Raw genomic sequence first — 24,185 nt, 5'->3', positions numbered from 1 at the left:
CTGTGATAGGAACATATACAACCAAAAAGCAACCCTAACACTGTACTAAAGATAGTCATCAGAATACAACTGAAGAGGACAAAAGAGGAAGGGAAAAATAGACCAACAAAACCCCCAAAGAAGTAACAAAATGGCAATAAGAACATACATATCAATGATTACTTAAATGTAAATGAATTAAATGCTCCAGTCAAAAAACATGGACTGGCTGAATGGATCCAAAACTAAAGTCCATATATATGTTGTCTCCAAGAGACCACTTCAGATCTAGAGACACAAACAAAGAAAGTGAGAAGATGAAAAAGGTATTCCTCACAAATGGAAATCAGATGAAAACTAGAGTAGCAATATTCATATCAGACAAAATAGACTTTAAAGATTGCAAGAGATGGATAAATCTCAGATGAAGGACATTAAAGAAAAAAAAACTATCACTGTTTGCAGATGACATGGTACTATACAGAGACAATTCTGAAGGTGTTGTCAGAAAATTTCTAAAGCTCATCAATAAATTTGGTAAAGTTGCAGGATACAGAATTAATATACAGAACTCTTTCAAATTTCTATACCTGACAACCATAAATCAGTGAGAGAAGTTAATGAAACAATGCCATTCACTGTTGTATGAAAAATAATAAAATACCCAGGAATAAACCTACTTAAGGAGGCAAAAGACCTGTACTCTGAAAACTATAAGATGCTGTTTAAAGAAATCAAAAATGATATAAAAAGATGGAAAAATGCACAGTGTTCTTGGATAAATCTCATCTTGGGCCACAAATCCAGCCTCATTGCACTTAAAAAATTGGAATCATATGGAGCGTCTTTTCCAACCATAACACTGTAAGTTTAGAAATCAACTACAAGGAAAAAAACCTGCAGAAACCACAAACACTTGGAAACTTCAGCAATACGCTACTAAACAACTAATGGGTCACTGAAAAAAATCGAGGAGGAAATTTAAAAAATACCTGGATATAAATGATAATGAAGACAATGATTCAAAACCTATGGGATGCAGCTAAGTAGTTCTAAGGGGTAAGTTTACGCCATACTATGGAGTATTTCTCAGCCATATAAAAAAATGAAATGATGCCATTTGCAGCAATATGGATAGACCTAGAGATTATCACACCAAGTGAAGTAACTCAGGCAGAGAAAGATGTCATATGACATCACTTATATGTAGAATCTTAAATAAGGATGCAAGTGAATTTATTTATGAAACAGCAAGAAACACACAGATTTCAAAAACACACTTATGGTTACCAAAGAAACAAGCTGCCAGGCCAGGGTGGGGGTAGCGTGGGAATGGATTGGTGTTTTATGATTGGTTTGTCCACGCTATTGTATATGTATGGTATATGGATGGTCGCTTATGGAGACTTGCTGTATAGCATAGGGAACTAACCAATATTCTGTAATATCTGAAACAGAATGCATATGTATATGTGTATAACTGAATCATGTTGTTGTATAGCAGAAATTATCATCACATTGTAAATCAACTGTACTTCAGTAAAACTTTTTAAAAAAGGAAAAAGTGTTTTTGTGTGAAATCCTTTTGATTAATCCTGTACAATTTCAAAGATAACATATCCTCTTGACTGGGTTTAAATGCAAATAATATTTGGCATAAATGAAGATAGGAGAGGTCTGGAAGGGCAGCAATTGAAAGAAAATATTTACTAAAATGTGGGTATGTATGAAGAGTTGAAATCTGGAGAAGTACATCAGTTTGGATTTGGCCACATGTAACCCAATATACAAATAAGTAATAATGGATTTATATTTCTTTGAAGTAAGGTAAGTTTGAAATTAGATTATGCTGGATTTGGTGGCTCTCTAGTTGTCAGGAAGCTAGTTAGCTGCTATCTTTCTCTTCTTCCAGTCTTTGCACTGGTTTCCATCCTCAGGGTAAACTTACGGTTGCAAGAGGACTTATATAGCTCCAGCTACTGTGTGTCTTCATTCCAGGTAGCCTAAAGGAGGAAGGCGCAAGGAGAAAGTATGCACTTAATAGTTAAAGGAGTGGAATTGTTGAATTAAAGTGTGGATGTATGTATAACTTTGTAAAAAACTGCTGATCATTTTTGCAAAGTGGTTTTGTTTAACATTCAGATCAGCAATGAGAATTCCAATTGCTCTACAATTTTTTCAACATTTAGTATTGCCAGTCTTTAAAAAAATTTTCTTTTTTAAAGGGTGTGTGAACGTATCTTATGGTTTTGTTTTGTATTTCCACAATGATTAGTAATATTTAGCATTTTTTATGTGATTTTAGGTAAATTTCTGTCTCCTCTTGAAACCACACAACTCAAATTGGGACTTGAACCCGTGCACTGGGACTCCAACCGAGCCAAGATTAACAATGAGACTTGAACCCACTGTCTTTTAGTTCCAATCACACACCTGGTCCCAGGATTTATGGAACTTCAGATTCTTTGTCTCAGCACAGAAGGAATTCATTGGGAGGCCAAGTGATAGATAAGAAGTACATTTATTGATAGAAGAGTGTGTGCAATCTCAGATATTAAGATGCCCTGAAATATAGGGTAGTAAGTATTTACGGACCAGGTAATTTCATAGGATAATGAATGGGAGGATTATTCCTACTATTTTAGTTAAGTGGTGGGGATTTCCAGGAATTGAACCACTGCCCACTATTTGGCCTTTTATGATTGGCCTTGGAACTGTCATGCTGCATGTGGGTATGTCATTTAGCCTGCTGCAGTATTACAGTGAGCATATAATGAGACTCAAGATCTACTAAAAGTCATCCACCATCTTAGACTTGGTTGGTTCTAACCAGGTTTTGTTTTATCCTCCAAGGGCTATGTTATCCTTTCAAAGATTGTGGTCTGCCCCCTTCTGTCCTTTTTCACTTTTGTTATGTTTATTCAAATGTTTCACCCCTTTTTAAAAATTACTGAATTACACGAGTTTCTCCTATTCTCTAAGTGTAAATTATTTGACAGTCTTATGTATTGCATGTATTATCTCCCCATCTTTTGCCTATTCATTTTCCTAACAGAAGTTTTTGATGAGCAGAAGCTTTAAGTTTTGGTATTATGTTATTTATCCCTTTTTTTCTTTTAAGGCTAGAACATTTTATCTTGTCTAAAATTCATTAGTATTACTCTCAGGTTGATCACTTCACCATATATGTGTGGTTCTACTTCTGGATTGTCCATTTATGTGTGTATTTTTGTGCCAGTACCATATCTATTGATTACTTTAGTTTCATAGGAAATCAGGAAATCATGTAGTGTAAATCATACAACTTTCTCCTTTAAAAAAATTTTCGGCTCTCTGTACATTTTAGAATCACTTTGTCAGTTTTTCCTGATGGAATTTTGATTGAGATTTCATTAAATTTGTATATCAATTTGGAGAGAAATGACAGGCTAGAAATATAAGAATATTCTGGTCCATATAAATGACTTAGATTTTATTAAATTTTCTCAAGCTTTGTAGTTTTCTCTTCTTTTTTTTTTTTTAAACAGCCTTAGCTGTGACATATGAAAGTTCCTGAGTTAGGGGTCAAATCAGAGCTGCAGCTGAGGCCTATGCCACAGCCACAGCATCACAGGATCCAAGTTCTATCTGTTTCCTGTACTGCACCTTGCCACAACACCATATCCTTCACCCATGGGGTGAGGCCAGGGATCAAACCTGCATCCTCACCCAGACATTGGGACCTTAACCCACGGATACACAATGGGAACCTCTCAAGTTCTGTAGTTTTCATCTCATGTAAAATTAGAACATTTTTGATTAAATATATACCTGTATATTTTGAATTTTGATGCTATCATGGTTAATACCTTTAAAATTTCATTTTGCAACTGTTTGTTGTTGGTATATATTTCAAGACATATTTATTCAGGTATGAAAACACCAACAGATGAGGGGATGATGACCATTGAAAAGATAGCTGTTATACTTACAGATGCCAAGAGGAGGGTTTATACCATACAGTGGGGGCCACACAAAGGGAAACCTGAGCAGAATACTTCAGGAGGCAGAGAGAAAGAGGGGAAGGTATAGGCATAAGTAAGTCTTTTTTGTGGTGTATGTGGTACAGAACAGTTGAGGCAAGGTAAGCAGGCCTATGATTGGCTAGTTTAAATAATTTCATTGAGCTCTGGAACATAAACACTGTTCACCTCTCCCTGGGATGATTAAGACCCAGCACCTGTTTGGATGTCTGTCATTGAGAAGACAAGAGATAACAAATACTAGAGAGGATGTGGGGAAAGGCAGCCCTTCTAAATTGTTGGTGGGGATGTGAACTGGTACAGCCATTTTGGAAACAGTATGGAATTCTTCAAGAAACTGAAAATAGTACTATCATATGATTCAGCAATATCCAACGGAAATTTAAACATTATTCTGAAGCAATAGCTGTACTTCCATATTCGTTGCCACATTATTTGCAACAGCTGAGGTATTTGTTGGCAGACTAATGGATCAAGAAAACAGACACACACACACACACACACACACACACACACACACACACACACACAGGAATATTATCCAGCCTTTAAAAAAGGAATACTTGGAGTTCCCATCGTGGCACAGTGGTTAACGAATCCGACTAGGAACCATGAGGTTTCGGGTTCGGTCCCTGCCCTTGCTCAGTGGGTTAACGATCCGGCGTTGCTGTGAGCTGTGGTGTAGGTTGCAGACGCGGCTCGGATCCCGCGTTGCTGTGGCTGTGGTGTAGGCTGATGGTACAGCTTCAATTCGACCCCTAGCCTGGGAACCTCCATATGCCGCGGGAGCGGCCCAAGAAATAGCAAAAAAAGACCAAAAAAAAAAAAAGGAATACTTGTCATTCGTGATAACATGGATGAGCCTGGAGGGCTTTATTCTCTTGGCCTTTCCTTCATGGCTGTCCAGCTGTGGGGAAGTAGAGTTTTTTTGGGGGTAGGTGGGTACTTTGGTGTACTCCTCCCCTGCCCCCAATTGGGCATCTGTATCAGGAAAAAAGGAGAACATGTATATTGGGTATGTAGTTGCAATTTTGTTACAAGTATCCATCTGTATATTTAATCCTTTCCTGAATGGTATAACTTCTCAAATGCTTCAGTCAGCCCAATGGATTATTAAACATATTTTGTGTCTTTCTATTCTTTAGCACAGTTCCACTCTCTTATAATGTTCTTCCTCTTCCATCCATCTAAATCCAATTCATTGTTCAAGATGAGTTTTAAATAATAAAGCTAATCAGTTAATTCCATTTTGAAATATTGTTTTCCAGATACCAATAAGCAGTTGTCAGAAAAATCCATTTGTTGAGAAATTATGTTACTTTGTGTAATCTCTTCTGTTGTCTACAGCTGATTTTGTTTGCTTTGTTAGTGTTAGATATTTATATTGTGGTTCCTCAGTTAGGATATAAGCTTCACTTTTATTGTCTGTGTCTACAGGAAGTTTATAATTTTGATGTGTTTCACTGTGCTTTGTATATGATAGTATAGTTTTTTTTTTTTTTTAAACAATTGAAGTTTTGTGGCAAGTGGAGCAAGGCTATCAGTGCCATTTTTACCAAAAGCATTTGCTCACTTTGTGACTTTGTGTCACATTTTGGTAGTTTCAGTATTTCAAACTTTATCATTACTATATTTGTTATGTTGATCTGTGATCAGTGATCTTTGCTATTACTATTGTGAAAAGAGAACAAATTGCTGAAGGCTCAGATGATGGTTAGCATTTCTTAGTAAAGTATTTTTTAAGGTATATACAATTTTTTAGACATAATGCTATTGCATACTTAGTAGACTACAGTATACTGTAAAAATAACTTCTATATGCATGGGGGAACCAAAAGATTTGTATGATTCGCATTATTGCACTGGTTTGGAACTGAGAATGTCTGTACCTGGTATTTCTGTTAATGGATAGAGTCACTGATGTCAGTGAAGACTTCCTTATATATGAAGTATAACTTAGCAATATCACTTTCATTTGTAATTTTGTTTTATCTTACAGCCAAATGTTCTGAAAAAGATTCTGCATGGGAATGGCTTGCCTCACAATGACGGAAATGGAAGGAACATCCACATCTCCTGTACATCAGAATGGTGATATTCCTGGAAATGCTAATTCTGTGAAGCAAATAGATCCAGTCCTACAGGTCTATCTTTATCACTCCCTTGGGAAAGCTGAGGGGGATTATTTGAAGTTTCCAGCTGGAGAGTATGTTGCTGAAGAAATTTGTGTTGCTGCTTCTAAAGCTTGTGGTAAGTATTAAAAAATAGTGTTTTCCTTCTTACTAATAAATCATTGCTTTAATTATACTACTCTAACACAATGTACATATATAATGTATTTTTTATGTTTCTGTGGCTGACAAGTGTTTTCATATGCATATAAAATGAGAATATCACTAACGTAGAATTTAAGGTCAATCTCTTTTGAGGTAGTGGTGTAGACTGAATGTTTGTGTTCTCCCCAAATTTGTGTTGAAACCTACTCCCCCTATGTGGTGATATTTGGAAGTGGGACTTTGGAGAGATGAATCCATCATGAGGATGGATCCCTCATCTATGGGACTAGTACCCTTGTAAAAGAGACCCCTCCGAGCTCTTTTGCCCTTTCTGCCATGTGTGGACATAGCAAGAATATGAATAAGATGAATCATCTATAAACCAGAAATTGGGTCCTCATTAGACACCATATCTGCTGGTTTTGTGCTTCCCACCCTCTAGAAATGTGAGATGTTTTCTGGTTTTCACAAGTCACTTAGTCTGTGGTGTTTTTATTATAGCATCCTGGATGGACTAAAACAAAAATGAGTACTGAGAAGTGGGGGGCTGTTGTAACAAATTCCTAAAAATGTAAAAGTGGCTTTGGAACTGGGTAATGAATAATGGAAGAGTTTCGAGGTACATGCTAGAAAAAGCCTGCATTGTTGTGATCAGACCTTTATAGGAAATTCTGGTGTGTACTCAGAAAGAAAGAAGAGCCATAGAGAAAACCTCAGTCGTCTTAGAGAATATCTGTATAATCCTGCACAGAATAGGAGTATAGTTATCTACTGTAAAGACCATTCTGATGAAGTCTCAGATGGAAATGAGGACCATGTTATTGGAAACTGGAGGAAAAGCTATCCTGGTAAAGTGTTAAAAGAACTTGCCTGAGTTATGTTCATGTTTTTGTGTTTTGTAGCAGGTAGAACTTGTGAGCCTTGAAATTGATATTTACCTAAAGTAATTTCTAAGCAAAGTGTGGAAGATGTGAACTTGACTCTTTCTAATGGTTTATAGTTATAAAAAATTTAATAAACCAAAATCTCAATAAAATAGAGTCAGAAGACTAGAAGGGGCAGTTCTCATGCCTTGCATGGGTAGCAGAGCCCAACAGAAAGAAGAACGTCTCTTCTTTTCTGACAAGGACTCAGACAATGAAAAGCCTATGATTCTTTGTTTACTGTGACTCTCCCAACTTCCTTTTCCCCTCTATAAAAGTGTCTCATTTCCTTGCCATGGGGAAGCTTGCATATGGCTCACCATGGCTGCAGGTCACAAATTGCAGTTCTCTGCTAATCCTAAATAAATCCATCTTTTCTGGAGAACTATCTGGCACTCTATTTGTTTTAGATCAACAGTAAAATTTGAAAAGAGAGAAATACCTTAAAGACATAAATGTGGAGGTAGGCATTAGGAAGGTTACATCTTGTGAGTTATTGTGAAGTTGAGGAATGAAAGTTACCTGAAGTCACATGAGAAGTTGTAACACATAAATAGATGCTATGGCTCATGACACATCTGGTAAACTGAGGTAGATATTAAGTGTTTGTTCCATATATGTTGTCAATTTGGATTCCAGGCCGAAAGAGTCCTTGCTGAGACATGATGTTCTTCTGGTAAGAGGCAAGAAAACATGAGGGCTCCTAGAAACTTGAAATAACTCTGCTTGGGACTAACTCATTGTCGTTCTGGTCAGATCCCATTGGCCAAACCAAATCATGTGGCCAGGCCAACATTTGGGGGTGGTACTCAGAAATTGTGAGGAGAGAATGACCGTGAACAATAATGTTATCTACTACAGTTTTCCCTCTTGGCCACAAATAATTTTTCTTTCTTCAATATTCACAGTAAACTTTCTCATTCCCTAATGAGGATACTCAAAGGTGTGATTGAATCAGGCTCAAAATCCAGGCACTCCTTATTATCTCTGTCAGGTCCAGATGTCATTCTGCTTGATTCAGATACCTGTCAGCTGGAAAGACAATTATTCTGATAACCATATTATCTACTTCCTGACAAGTTATATGTCAAAGATAGGATATGAGATAATTTCCTCAAGCAAAGTGATAGCAAAGTTTAGACACAGTAACAGTTATCTTTTGAAATCCTTCTACCTCTCTCTGAGCCCTTTGCCAATTATTCTTCCTTGACTGTGCTACTCAAGTACCTAGTATCTTCATATTCTTTTCCCTTCTCATTCCCAAATACTCTTGATTGTATCTAGCTGCAATCAAGACTTTTTCAGTGACCCTTTTTTCAGTATGGCTTTGATGATAAAATCATTTGCAGTAGGTTTAAATGACAAGTAATTTTAATATTGAGATGCTTGTATTTAATGAAGAATCTTGATCTATAGTAACCTCTAATTGTAAAAATATTTAGGGAAAAGGTATTTTTTCAAAAGACCTTTATTCTTTCTTAGTCCCCAAAGAGTAGAATATTGGAGTTCCTGTCATGGCACAGTGGTTAATGAATCCGACTAGGAACCATGAGGTTGTGGGTTTGATCCCTGGCCTTGTTCAGTGGGTTAAGGATCCAGTGTTGCTGTGAGCTGTGGTGTAGGTTGCAGATGCGGCTCAGATCCCGTGTTGCTGTGGTGTAGGCTGTGGCATAGGCTGGCAGCTACAGCTCCGATTCGACCCCTAGCCTGGGATCCTCCATATGCTGCGGGAGCGGGCCAAGAAATGGCAAAAAGACAAAAAAAAAAGAGTAGGATATGGAGTTAAAGTTATATCTGTAAACCATTCATAGCTTTCAGCTAGCAAAAATTTATTGACATTGTATTAATTATATATGTTGTCCAGTTCTTAATTCTTAAAACACTAGAGTGTGTAGTTATGGTAGTGTAAGAACCTGACAGTTAGCTATAAATTATCTTAGCTTTTGTTTGATTGAAAAGTCTTTGTTTTACCACTATTTTTGAAAGACATTTTAGTTGAGTATAGAAATCATTTTTTGTTTCTCTGTGCTTAATGTGCCTTTTTTCTTTCTTTCTCTCTTTTTTTTTTTTTGGCTGTGCACCCATGGCATGTGGAAATTTGTGGGCCAGGATTGAACTGGCGCCACAGAAGTAACAATGCTGGATCCTTAACCCACTGCATCACAAGGGAACTCTGGAACATAAGTTTTTTAAAAATCAAACTTACAGATCTGCAAATAAGAGAAAACCATTTTGTCATTTTGATGATACCTTTCTCTTTAAAAAACTATTTTTTAGTTAGAATATAATTAGAATGAGGCTTGTGATTATGACATTGTGATTTACATTGCTGCCTGTTGGATTTTGTAGTATTCTTCTAAGTAGTGATAGACCTTGTTCTGGCATATGGCTAGGTAACTTGTGTCTTACTTTGCTGCTTTTGAGAATTCTTTTTTTCTTAATTGTGAAATAACTCAGTACTTTATATATATTCACAGAGCTGTGAAGTCATCATATCAGTTTTCACAACCCAGAGAGAGAAACCTCATACCCATCAGAAGTCACATCCCATTTCTTACCCAGCTCCCCAACCACTAATATACTTATGTCTCTAGGAATGTGCATATTTAGGACATTACATAAAAGTAGAATGATTCAGAGTTCCTGTTGTGGTGCAGTGGAAATGAATCCGACTAGTATTCATGAGGATGTGGGTTCGATCCTTGCTCAGTGGGTCAGGAATCTGGCATTGCTGTGAGCTATGGTGTAGGTCGCAGAAGTGGCTCAGATCCTGTGTGGTGTAGGCTGGCAGCTATAGCTCCGATTGCACCCCTAGCCTGGGAACCTCCATATGCCCTGGGTGCAGTACTAAAAAAAAAAAAAAAAAAAAAAAAAGAAGAAGAAGAAGAAAAAGTAGAATGAGTCAACTTGTGGCACTTTGTCACTAGGCATTGAATTCATATGGTAATCTTGTGCTTAACCTTTGGAGACCTTGCCAGAATGTTTTCAAAGTAGCTGTACCACATTACCAGCAGTATATGAAAGCCTCAGTTTCTCTACATCTGCAACACCTGTTATAACCCTCTTTTTAGTAATAGTTGAACTAGGGAGTAAGAAGTAGTATCTCATGTTTATTTTTTGGAGAAAGCTTTATTGATATATATAATTCAGTACATTACATTTCAGGTAATATATTTTACCCTTCTAGAGTATAACATAGTTTGTACTGTGCTCACAGAAAAGTCCTCTCATCACCACCAGTTTTATTTATTTATTTATTTTGCTTTTTAGGGCCACATCTGTGGCATATGGAAGTTCCCAAGCTAGGGGTCTAATTGGAGCCATAGTTGCTGGCCTATGCCACAGCGACAATGCAGTATCTGAGCCTCATCTGCAACCTACGTACACCACAGCCCATGGCAACGGCGGATCCTTAACCCATTGAGCGAGACCAGGGATTAAATCCTCATTCTCATGAATACTAGTTGGGTTTGTTTCTGTTGAGCCACAATGGGAACTCCACCACAGTCAATTTTATTTCATTTTTTTAATTTATTTTATTTTTATTTTTTTATTCTTTTTAACTTTTTGCCATTTCTTGGGCCGCTCCCATGGCATATGGAGGTTCCCAGGCTAGGGGTCAAATCAGAACTGTAGCCACTGGCCTATGCCAGAGCCACAGCAACGCGGGATCCGAGCCGCGTCTGCAACCTACACCACAGCTCATGGCAATGTTGGATCCGTAACCCACTGAGCAAGGCCAGGGATCAAACCCGCAACCTCATGGTTCCTAATCGGATTCGTTAACCACTGAGTAATGATGGGAACTCCATACCACAGTCAATTTTAGAACATTTTCTTGAGCCTCACAAAACCTGTGTGCTTTTTGGGTATCCCTTCCCAATCATCCATCCCTCCCTTCTTAGGCTGCTGCTAATCTACTTTCTGTATCAATAAATTTGTCTCTTCTAGATATTTCATATAAATGGGATCATATAATATTTGGACTTTTGTTACTGGCTTCTTACATGCATATAATGTTGATAAGATTCATTCATGTTGTATCATGTAAGAGTACTTAATTCTTTTATGGCTGATTAATATTCCATTGTGTGCAGAGGCAGGGTTTGATTCCTGGCTTGGTGCAGTGGGATAAAGGATCTGGCATCTCCACAGCTGTAGCATAGGTCACAGCTATGGCTCAAATTCAGTCCTTGGCCCGGGAACTTCCATGTGCTGCTGATGTGGCCAAGAAAAAAAAAAAAAAAAGAAGAAGAATGTTTCCATATGCATACTTTATTTGCATGGTTACATTTAAACTAAATGCTACTTTTTTGCTGAGGTTCTCTTCCCAGTATTTTTTTTTTTTTCAAGGCAGTCTTCTATCAGGTCTTTATGACACCTTCTCAGGCAGGTTCATGTCCACTCTGTTTTGTAACTAGAACACTGGTTATATGAAACATTTTGTGGATAGAGGACAGGCAGTCACTTTTACCTTTTAAGAATAGTATGTACAGGGTACAAAAATATGAGATTATGGTTCTATTCACTTGATTGATGAGATAATGTTCTTCAAAATTTTCAAGTTTAAAATATTTTTTTCAATGCAGATTAGCCTAGATCAAAATGCTACTCAGGTGAGATAACTGTTCCTCAACTTATTTGAATGGTATTATTTCCTGTCATCTTACAGTTATTTTAAAGTTTGGAGAATGACAAGCCATCATTCTTCATAGGTTTTTTTTTTGAAGAAGAATGTGGAATTATTTATTTATTTATTTATTTAATTGTTATTTCATTCTCTGTAGTTTCAAGGTGACATGCCTGTTGAACCATTGTCTGGGTATTTGTTGCTGTCTTTTTTCCTTTATTTCTTTCCTTTTACTTTTTTCTTTTTCACAAAGCCTTACTGTTTTTATTTAATGAATTATTTTTTAAAAAGAAGTTTCTTCTCCACTGTACTCTTACCTTCCTTTTTGTTTAGTCCCGTCCTGCTAAGACAGTAATCTCTTAGGAATATCTCTCATAGTTTACTCCATAATCATATAGGGGCAGAAAATCCATCTTGCTTCCATACATACAGTCATTAAGATTTTGAGATCATTATTTTATAAAATGCAGTCATATTATATATCCTTGCCTGCTTCTTGCTTTTCTCATGAAAACACACATTGTAAAAAAAACCTATTCAAGCCAAATACTTTTGTACTAACTCATTCTTTTTATTGAGTTTCATAATGGTCCATGGCATTGATTATACCACTACAATTTTTCATATTTTCTGCTCCTGAATTTACATTTTCTTTCTTTCTTACTACTACATTTTTAGAAGTGTATAGGAGAGATTACATTTTACTACTATTACTACTGCATTTTTAGGAGTGTATAGGAGAAAGTACTGGATAAAGGGGTATTTAGAATTTTTACTGATGCTGATTTCTCAAAATTATGCCAATATTGCTTTCTCAGAGGCTGTACCAGTTTACATTTCTAGCATAGTTTACCTTTTACTACAGTTCATTCAGCACTAGATGTTATCCTTCTTATTATTCTTGCTGTTGAATGGGTATAAAGTGTTATCACATAGTTTAAAATTGCATTTTGTTCAATACTCAGTATTACCATCCTTTTTCATGTTTATTAGTTTTTTGGATTGCTCTATTGCGAATAATTTCCATTTTTTTGCCATTTTCACTTTTAGTTTTTTTTCTTTTGCCTTTTTATTTTTTTTATTTTGTTTTTTAGGTATAATCGACTTACAGGGTTAGTTTCTGGCATACAGTAAAGTGATCCAGTTTTATATCTGTATCTATATTCTTTTTCATATTGTTTTCCATTATTGTTTATTATAAGGTATTGAACATAGTTGCCTGTGCTATATAGTAGGTCACTGTTTATCTATTTTATATGTAGCAGTTTGTATCTGCTAATCTCAAACTTTGAATTTATCTCTCTCTCACTTTCCCTTTTTATAACCATAGGTTTGTTTTCTTTGTGAGTCTGTTTCTGTTTGGTAAATAATTTCATTTGTATCATATTTTAGATTCCACGTATAAGTGATATATGATACTTGTCTTTGATTTCATTTAGTATGATAATCTCTCGGTCCATCCATGTTGCTGCAAATGGCATTATTTCCTTCTTTTTTTTTTTTTTTTTTTTCAATTGCCAAGTGGTATATCTTCTTTATCCATTCCTCTGTCAGTGGACATGTAAGTTGCTTCCATGTCTTGGCTATTGTATATAGTGCTGTTTTGAACAATTGGGGTGTATATATCTTTTTGAATTATAGTTTTCTCTGGATATATGCTCAAGGGTAGGATTGCTGTATCATATGGTAACTCTATTTTTAGTGTTTTTAAGGAACCTTGATACGTTTTCCATAGTGGCTATACCAGTTGACATTCCCATCAACAGTGTAGGAGGGTTCCCTTTTATCCACACCTTTTCCAGCATTTATTATTTCTAGACTGTTTAATGATGGCCATTCCGATTGGTGTAAGGTGATACCTCATTGTAGTTTTGATTTGCATTTCTCTAATAATTAGTAATGTTGAGTAACTTTTCATGTGTGTATTTGTCACCTGTATATCTTCTTTGGGGAAATGTCTGTTTAAGTCTTCTGCCCATTTTTTTGATTGGGTTGTTTGTTTTTTTGTTACTGAATTATATGAGCTTTTCATATATTTTGGAAATTAATCCCTTGTTGGTTGCATCATTTGCGCATATTTTCTCCCATCCCTCAGGTTGTCTTTTCCTTTTGTTTATCCTTTCCTTTGCTAATACAAGTTTAATTAGGTCCCCTTTATTTTTGCTTTTATTTTTATTGCCTTGGGAGATTCACTTAAAAAGTATTGCTAAGATTTATGTCAAATAATGTTTTGCCTGAATTCTCTTGTAAGAGTTTTATGGTATCATGTTTGATGTTTAAATCCTTAAGCCATTTCTTTTTGTGTGTGGTATAAGAGTGTTCTAACTTCATTGATTTACATGTTGGCGTCCAGCTTTCCCAGCACTGCTTGCTGGAGAGACTGTTTTTTCTCCATTAGGTATCCTTGCCTCCTTTGTCAAATAATAATTGATGGTAGATGTGTGAGTGTATTTCTGGGCTCCCTGTTCTGTTCTGTTGATCCATATGTCTGTTTTTTTGCCAGTACCATTCCATTTTGGTTACTGTAGCTTTGTAGTATTGTCTGAAATCTGGGAGGGCTTTGCTTCCAGATTTGTTCTTTTTCCTCTGGATTTCTTTGGCAGTTCTGGGTCTCTTATAGTACCATATAAATTCTTGGATTGGAGTTCCCGTCGTGGCTCAGTGGTTAATGAATCTGACTAGGAACCATGAGGTTGCGGGTGCGACCCCTGGCCTTGCTCAGTGGGTTAAAGATCCGGTGTGGCCGTGAGCTGTGGTGGAGGTTGCAGATGTGGCTTGGATCCCGTGTTGCTGTGGCTCTGGTGCAGGCTGGTGGCTACAGTTCTGATTCAGCCCCTAGCCTGGGAAGCTCCATGTGCTGTGGGAGCGGCCCAAGAAATGTCAAAAAGACAAAATAAATAAATAAATAAATAAATTCTTAGATTATTTGTTCTTATTCTGTGAAAAATGTCAAGGGTAGTTTAATATGGATTGTACTGTCTGTAAATTTCACTCAGTAGTGTGGTCATTTTAACAATATTCTTCCAATCCATGATTTTGGGATATCTTTCTGTTACTTTAAATCATATTCACTTTCCTTGATCAACAGTGTTTTATAGTTCTCAGTGTATAAGTCTTTCAACTTGGTTAAGTTTATGCCTAAATTTTTTTTTGATGTAATTTTTTTTTTTTTTTTTAGTGGCCACACATACAGCATATGGAAGTTACTAGGCTAGGGGTCAGATCAGAGCTTCAGCTAAGGCCTTTGCCACCGCCACTGCAACACTGGATCTGAGCCACATCTGTGACCTATGCCACAGCTTGTGGCAACGCTGTGTCCTTAACCCACTGAGTGAGGCCAGGAGTCAAACCTACATTCTCTTAACCTGCTGAGCCACAGTGGGAACTTAGTTTTTAGATAAAATTTTAAAAGAGGTTTTTCTTTTTACTTTCCCTTTCAGAGATTTCCTTGTTACTATAGAGAAATGCAGCATATTTCTATATGTTAATCTTGTATCCTGCTACTTTGCTGAACTTGGTTATCAGATCTAGGAATTTTTGTGTGGAATCCTTAGAGTTTTCTATATATATAGTATCATGTCATCTGCATATAGTGACAATTTTACCTCTTTTTTTTTTTTTTTTTCTGATTACTGTGGTTAGGACTTCCAATACTATGTTTAATAGAAGTGCTGAGAGTGGGCATCCTTGTGTTGTTCCAGATTGTACTGGGAAGACTTTCAGCTTTTCACTGTTGAGTATTATGTTGGCTGTGGTTTTGTCATAAATAGCTTTTATTCTATTGAGATATGTATGTTACCTCTATATCTGCTATGGTAAAGAGTTTTCTTTTTTTTAATGAATGGATTTTTTTTTTTCCCCATGAATGAATGTTGAACTTTATTGGATGTTTTTTGTGCATCTCTCGAGATGGTCATGTGGTTTTTGTCTTTTGTTTAGGTAATGTATTACATTGATTAAATATGCATTATGTTGAACCGTCCTTATGACTCTAGGATGAATCCAGCTTGCTTGTGGTATATGATCTCTTTTAGATGTTGTTGGATTCAGGTTGCTAATATTTTGTTGAGGGTTTCTGCATCTGTATCCTTCAAAGATACTGGCTATAATTTTCTTTTTTGGTGGTATCAAGATAATGGTGGCTTCATCACTTGACTTTGGGAGTGCTCCTTTCTCTTCAATCTTTAGGAAGGGTTTTGAAAAGAATCTGTTCTTGTATGTTTGTTAGAATTCTGGAGACAATCCTGTCCTAGACTTTGACTTTTTTTCCTCTCTGTTTTGACTGCTTTCATGACATATGGAATTTCCAGGCTAGGCATTGAATCCAAGTCGAATCTGCGACCTATACAGACTGCTGCGACCGTAGCTGCAGCAATACTGGATCCTTAACTCACTGCACCAGTCTGGGGATTGAACCAACAGTGCTATAGAGACAAACTGGATCACTAACCCACTGTTACACAGCAGGAACTCCCTGTCCTGGACTTTTGTTTGCAGGGAGTTTTTGTTTGTTTGTTTTTTTTATAGTTACAGATTCAATTTCACTTCTTGTGATCGGTCTTTTCAAATTATCTAATTCTTACTCATTCAGTTTTAATGGGCTGTATATTTCTAGAAACTTGCCCCTTCTAGGTTGTCCAATTCATTGACATATAATTGTTCAGAGTAATCTCTTATGATTTTTTGTATTTCTGAGGAATCTTGCTATTTTTTCTTTCATTTCTCAATTTGTTTCTTTGGTTATTCTCTCTTCTTGGTGTACTTGGGCAGAGGTTTGTGGATTTTGTTTACCTTTTAAAAAACCAACTCTTGAAGTTCCCATCATGGCTCAGCAGTTAACAAACTTAACTAGTAACCATGAGGATAAGGATTTGATCCCTGGCTTTGCTCAGTGGGTTAAGGATCTGGCATTGCCGTGAGCTGTGGTGTAGGTCACAAATGTGGCTTGGATCTGGCATTGCTGTGGCTGTGGCATAGCATGGCAGCTGCAACTCTGATTCAACCCCTCACCTGGGAACCTCCATATGTCCATATGCTGGAGTGTGGCCCTCAAAAAACAAAACAAAAAGATCCCCCGAAACCCAGCTCTTGGTTTTACTGATTATTTTCCTCTATTTTATTTCCTCTCCAATCTTTATTACTTCCTTCCTTCTGCTGAATTTAGTTGTTGATTCTTCTTTTTTTCTAACTTTTTTGATGGTATGTTGGGTTATTTGAGTTTTCTTGCTTTTTTTGAGCAAAGCCTGTATTGTTATGATCTTCCTTCTGAGAACTGCTTTTGTTGCATCCCAGTGTGTTTTCATTGTCAATTGTCTTGAGATATTTAAAAATTTTTCCCTTTGATTTCGTTGTTAACCCATTGGTTTTTTAGTAGCATTTTGGTTAGTCTCCAAGTAATTTTTTTTTTCTTCTCTTTCTTTGATTTCTAGTTTCATGCTCTTGTGGTTAGAAAAGATATTTGAAATAATTTCTATACTCTTAAATTTGTTGAGGCTTGTTTGTGCCCTTGTATGTGGTCTGTCCTAGAGAATGTTACATGTACACTTGGAAAGAATGTGTATTCTATTTTTTTTTTTTTTTTTAGGATCTCTGTTGCCTTAATGATTTGTTCTCTGAAAGATCTGTCCATTGATCTTCCATTGATGTCAGTGGGTTGTTAAAGTCTCTTACTATAGTTTCTCCCTTTATATCTGTAATTATTTGTTTTATGTATTTAGATGTTCCTATATTGAGTGCATATATGTTAATCATTGCAATATCATCTTCCTGTATTGATCCTTTTTTCATTATATCATGTTCTTTTTTTAAATTTATGACCTTTGATTTTTTAAAAAATTTTTTAAATGATTTTTTCCATTATACTTGGTTTACAGTGTTCTGTCAATTTTCTACTGTACAGCAAAGTGACTCAGTCACACATACCTATATATACATTCTTTTTCTCACCTTATCCTCCATCATGCTCCATCATAAGTGACTAGATATAGTTCTCAGTGACCTTTGTTTTAAAGTCTGTCTTAACTGATGTGAATATTGCTACCCCCACTTTCTTGTCATTTCTTTTTTCGTGAAATATCTTTTTTCGTCCCCTCTCAATCTGTATGTATTCTTCATCCTAAAGTGGATCCCTTGTAGGCAGCATATTTGGGACTCTTGTTTATTATCCAACTTGCCACCCTATAACTTTTGATTGAAACATTAAGTCTATAGGCATTTACGGTAATTGTTGATAGATTTGTATTTATTATTGCAATTTTAGACCTTTTTTTTCTAGCTGATTTTGTGTTTCTTTTTGTTCCTTTTTCCTTTTGTGATTTTTTTTTTTGATTTATGCCTAAGTTCTTTTCTTTTTAGTTACTACGAACCTTTCTATGTTTTTGATTTGCAGTTATCTTGTTTTTCAAGCATGTTAACCCATTACTGTATATACTTGCTTTATGCTCATAGTCATATAGGCTCAAACCCCTTTAAAAGAAAATATACATTTTTTATTCTCCTCCCCCATTTCATGATTTTGATATTTTCCTCTACATCTTCATGTTTATCTTTTCGCTGTTTATTGTACTTACCATAGCTTTCACAAAATATTTTTGATTTTTTTAAAAATTCGTGTACTGCCTTTTTCATTTATGAGTTTTTCCTTCCTGTGGATTCTCGCTTCTTTTCTATATAGAGAAGACATCTTAATATTTCTTTTAGAATAGGTTTAGTACTGCTGTATTCTTTTACTTTTTGCTTATCTCAGAAATTCATTATCTCTTTTTCTATTCTAAATTATAATCTTGCTAGGTAGAGTATCCTATGTTACTAGCTTTTCCCTTTCAAGACTTTAGATATATCTTGACACTCACTTCCAGCCTGCAGAGTTTCTGTGGAGAAATTAGCTGATAGCTTTACGGGGGTTCCTTTGTAACGTACTCTTAGTTTTTCTCTTGCTGCCTTTAAAATCCTCTTTTTATCTTAAACTTTGCCATTTTAATTAAAATGTGTCTTGGTGTAGTTCTGTTTGGGTTCATCTTGTTTGGGACACTCTGCTCCCTGAACATGGATATTTGTTGTCTTCATTAGGTTTGGGATGTTTTTACCGTACTTTTTAAAAATATATTTCAATTTTTTTTTTTTTTTGCTTTGTAGGGCCATACCCACAGCATATGGAGGTTCCCAGTCCAGGGGTCTAATTGGAGCTACAGCTGCCAGCCTGCTACAGCCACAACAGTGTGGGATCTGAACCATGTCTGTGACCTATTCCACAGCTCATGGCAATGCTGGGTCCTTAATGCACTGAGCAAGGCCAGGGATCAGACCTGCAACTTCATGGTTCCTAGTCAGATTTGTTTCCACTGCGCCACGATGGGAACACCTTAAAATACATTTTTGATTCCCTTTTCTCTTTTCTCCTAGTGGAATCACTATTATGCGTAGATCAGCTTGCTAATAGGTCATGTATATTGCTTTTGCTTTTGAAAATTTGCCTTTCTGTCTGCTGTTCTGATTGGGTGATGTCCATTATTCTGTCTTCAAGATTACTTTTTTCCTTCTGCATTAATTAGTTTTCAGGGGTTTTTTACCTTTAGCTTGGTTTTCATCTTGGTAAATGAGTTTTCTAATTTTTATTGGCTCCTCTTTATAGTTTATAGTTCCTTGTTACAGTGATTTGCATTTCTTTCTATACCTTAAGTCCTTCACTACGTATATGACTTTCTTTTTGAACTTGGGATCTGGTTGACTTCAGAGGTATGTTTCATTGTTCTTTCAAGGGATTTCTCTTGTTCTTTTAACTGGGAGTGCTTCCTCTGCTTCTAAATTTTACTTTTATTTGCCTATGAATTTGGAGAAGTAGTTGTCTACCATGATTTTGTAGGGCTGTTTGTGAGAGTTCCCCTGTGTAGACTGCATCAGTCTAGTAGTTTTGGTGCTGTCTGTTTTAGTATGGATGCCTGCTTCATCTTCTTCAGTGTGTGCTGGCCACTATCCCCTAAAAAGTGGGAGTGATTGATTTTGTGGTGTCCATAGTCTGCACTGGTCTCCATTAAGTGTGGCCTCTTTGCTCTGTCATTCTCACAGTCCTGTCAAGGGCAGCATCTGCTCCACAGGTATGGAGTAGGATCCCACAGATTGGTTTTTGTTATATGGTGTGAGCTCAGTGAGACTGTGGTCTTTCTGCTAGGAGAGGAGCCACTGAGTATTCCTCATTAGGAGCTATCCACTGGGAAGTAGGCTCTGTAGTGTCTTCTGTCACCCATTCTGCACACTTAGAAAGTACACTGTTTTTGTACTGCCCTTGGCACCATCTCAGCTATGAAAATGCAGCAATCAGTCCAGATGTCCCTCAGGCACTGTTTACAAAGCCACCAGCACAGATCCATTGGTGCATATTCCTTGAAATCAGGCACTAGGATTCATCATAGTTGCCCACCTGGGAGCTACAGAATCAGCCCAGATACCAGGCCTACCTCTGTATGCATTTGCCAACCCAGACACTGAAGCAACAGTGATCCACTTGGGTGTCCTGTAGACAGTGAGCTTACAAAGGTGCCAGTGGTGTAAATTAACCAAAGTTGCACAGTCTTAAGGACACAGCTCAGATTTCAGCCCCAATTCCAAAGACTGGAGACCCCTCGGGGTCAGCTTGGGTTTCAGCCTCTGTGTAGGCAACCCATTATTATTTTGCCTTTTTAATACTGATTTTTTTTATTATAACGTATTTCAAGTAACACTTTGTATAGAAAGATAAAATATATTATCATATATATCAAATATATTATCAGTGTGCCCACCACCTACCTTTTATCATTTTCTTAAGACTTCTTTAACATGTCATTGTAATGAGTTATAATCATAAATTTTCCTAGTTGAGCCGTCTCCTCACTCTTAGGATAAATGAACTTTGTCACAGTTTTTAAAAAAGAAACATTGCTTGATTTGGTTTGCGCATACTTCATTTTGGATTTTTGTATCTATTTTTATAAATGAGATTATTCTTTTATGATGTTTTTGTCTGATTTTGGTATTGTGGTCAAACTGAAGTCACAAAATTTGTCAGTTTTCCTGTTCTTGGGTTTTTGTTGTTGTTGTTGTTCCTTGTAATAGTATACTTAAAATTAGAGTTTGTCTTTCATCTTGAGTTTAACTCATGTCTAAAATTTATTTGGGCCCAATGATGGTTTTTCTTTCTTCTTTTTCGTTGTTCCTTTTTTTCCTCTTTCCTTTCTTTTCCTTCTTTCTTCTCGATTTTTTAATTGGCTAAATTGTTTCTTTAGAAATTTTTCAATTTTTGAATCATTTTTTAGAGTAACCTATTTTCAACAAGTGTCCATTTATCTACATTTTCAAATTTATCAGCATAAATTTATTCTAGCACTCTTGTTTTCATAACTTCTAACTGTAGTTAAAAAATTCCAAAAGACAAAAAAAAAAAAGACCTCCCGTCGTGGTGCAGTGGTTAACGAATCCGACTAGGAACCATGAGGTTGCAGGTTCGGTCCCTGTCCTTGCTCAGTGGGTTAACGATCCGGCGTTGCCGTGAGCTGTGGTATAGGTTGCAGACTCGTCTCGGATCCCGCGTGCTGTGGCTCTGGCATAGGCCAGTGGCTACAGCTCCGATTCAACCCCTAGCCTGGGAACCTCCATATGCCGCGGGAGCGGCCCAAGAAATAGCAACAACAACAACAACAAAAAAGACAAAAGACAAAAAAAAAAATCTTAATCTTAATCTTATCTGTGCCTTCTTTTTTAATCAGACTTGACAAAAATCTTATTTATTATATTAGTAATTACAAATAAACAGCTTCTTTTCTTAGTCTCTCTCTTGAATTTTTTTTCTCTCCTAACTTCTGTCAAGTCCTTTCATCTGTCTTTGGGATTATTCTGTTTTGTTTTGTTTTTTTTTCCTTTTGTACTGAGTTAGATAACTCAGTATCATTTTCTGTTTTTTTCCTAACATAAGCAGGTTATATCCACAGTTTTCCCTTTTGTGTCTTATTTTAGTTATATTCCATAATTTAATACATGGTATTGGTCATCATTCATTATAAGTGCTTTTTAAGTTCTGTTATAATTACTTCTATGACCTGTGAGATATTTAGAAGTATTTGTAAGAATTCAACTATACAGTTTAGAAGTTGTTACTGAATTATGTTTTTATGTGTAACTAATTGAAATTGTCATATTATTACATTACTATCTATGAATAGAAAGTTGTATTAATAACTTAAATAAAAACTTTATTTTATTTATTTATTTATTTTTGCCTTTTTAGGGCCACACCTAAAAAGACATATGGAGGTTCCCAGGATGGGGGTCTAATTGGAGCTGCAGCCACCAGCCTACGCTATAGCCACCGCAATGCCGGATCTGAGCTGCATCTGCAACCTACATCACAGCTCACGGCAACGCCGGATCCCTGACCCGTTGAGCAAGGCCAGGGATCGAACCTGCAACCCCATGGCTCCTAGTCAGATTTGTTTCCACTGCGCCACTATGGGAACTCCTTAAATAAAAATTTAAAATCTTTGTTATTACTGTGTCGGTTGGTATCATTTTGCCTACAGCTGAAAAGAATGAATATTATAACAAGAATAAAAATACTTTCTATATGAGGCTTCTGTTTACAAACATATAAGATTTAAAAAGTTTTTTCCTAAGTATTCATTTCTGATTTAATCAAAGTGTAGTGAGAAAACATGGTATGTATGATTATTCTCTGGCATTTTTGGAGACGAAAAGTGTGTATATATGAATATTCTCTATGTCCTTGGAAATAATATGCATTATTTAATTATGTGGCTTAGGTGTTCTATGTTTTTAGAAAGTTTAGTGTCCTTCAGCCTTTTGTTAATGTACCTCCTAAAATATCTTTTAAAAAATCACTTAACCCTTGAATTTAAATTGATACTTAAAATTTTTCACTGTAAGTTTAAATAGGGTAGAGGATATAATGCTAGTGTGTTCTATAAAACTTGACATTTAAAAACAGAACTGTTTCAATGTTCTTTAAATTAAACTGTTTAAGTGTTCTCTTCAGTGTTCACCCAATAACTTCTAAATATTTTAGTTATTTTCTACCCTCATTATCATTTAAAACATACACAGCTTTGGATCAGCCTTGATTTAGAGGACAACTAAAAAACTAGATAATTTTTAAAAATAATCTGCTTCAAAGAACCCCAGAAATAAAAATTTATAATACATGGGGAAAAAAGATATTTAAGAATTCAGTTGTATTATTGAACCAAAAGATTTGACTGCTACTGCATTTTGTGCTGATTTTAAGAGTTGTTAACTTCAGCTCCATTACACATTATAGATGTTATATTAATGTATCTGTAATAATTCCTTTTTCTGCTTCTTTCCTAGGAATCACACCTGTGTATCATAGTATGTTTGCTTTAATGAATGAAACAGAAAGGATCTGGTATCCACCCAACCATGTCTTCCATGTAGATGAATCTGCCAGGCACAATGTACTCTACAGAATCAGGTACTTTCTCCAGTAAAATGACTAACTTAATGGTGAAAGGCAAAATGGGAGAAATTATCAACCATACACTTTTTTTCCGGCTGCACCCATGGTATGTGAAAGTTCCTGGGCAAGGATAGAACCTGTACTACAGCAGTGACGACTCCAGATACTTACCTTGCTGAGCACACAGACACTCTTCAACCATATTTTTTAATCTTAAGGTCCTTAATATCAGAGACTAGAACTAATTAACACTTAAAATCTTCTTCATTTAAGACTCTGTTTCTCCACTAGAGGAAATGTTCATACATGTTTTTTAACTAAAATACTCTGAGAATATAGCTGTTCTGGTGGGATGCTAGTTTACCACTTATCACTATAATTGAAATTTTAAAAGGATACGAATGGCTTTTACTAGCAAAATCCTAACTGTTTAGAATATTGATAGTTTCCCAGGAAATTTTTTTTTTATTTTATTTTGTGCAGTAGTATGTAATCTTACATTTCTCCTTTTAAATGAATTTATGAATTCAGGTGAAGGAAGGATAAGATTTTGACAGTGTTTATTTACAACCTTAAATTATAAATTTATTTAATAATTGTTAGTAATATGTAATACCAATTTGGAGAAGTCCAGAGGTACTTTTTGAAGGAAAAAAAAAAAAAGGATTAAACGAAGAAATAAGTTTGATGTGATTCTTACTCATGAAATAGATCCATTCTATGTATAGAGTCAGTGTTGCATGGTAAAAAAAATCTTCAACTCATTCATGGTTTTGAAAAGAAAAGGAAATCTCAATAAACTAAGACTTGAGAGACACCCTTACTCATATAAGGGGTTACTGCAAAAACATGTGGCAAATAATATTCTTAAATGGTAAAATGCTACATGCA

The 24,185-nt window shown here is 35.9% G+C and overlaps 1 protein-coding gene across 1 annotated transcript in view; it reads left to right on the top strand.

Annotated features, from left to right (window-relative positions):
* Window positions 1-24,185, top strand: part of JAK2 (Janus kinase 2) — a 143,311-nt gene that overhangs the window by 38,740 nt on the left and 80,386 nt on the right. Inside the window, exons 3-4 of the mRNA XM_047767684.1 lie at window positions 6,001-6,251; window positions 23,186-23,309. Coding sequence (XP_047623640.1) covers window positions 6,026-6,251; window positions 23,186-23,309 — 350 coding nt within the window. The 5' untranslated portion in view covers window positions 6,001-6,025. The remainder of the gene's footprint in view (window positions 1-6,000; window positions 6,252-23,185; window positions 23,310-24,185) is intronic.

Source organism: Phacochoerus africanus, chromosome 2 (genome assembly GCF_016906955.1).
Source record: "Phacochoerus africanus isolate WHEZ1 chromosome 2, ROS_Pafr_v1, whole genome shotgun sequence".
Lineage (NCBI taxonomy): Eukaryota > Metazoa > Chordata > Mammalia > Artiodactyla > Suidae > Phacochoerus > Phacochoerus africanus.
Note: the sequence above shows the minus strand (reverse complement) of the source record. Positions and strands in the feature narration are given on the sequence as shown.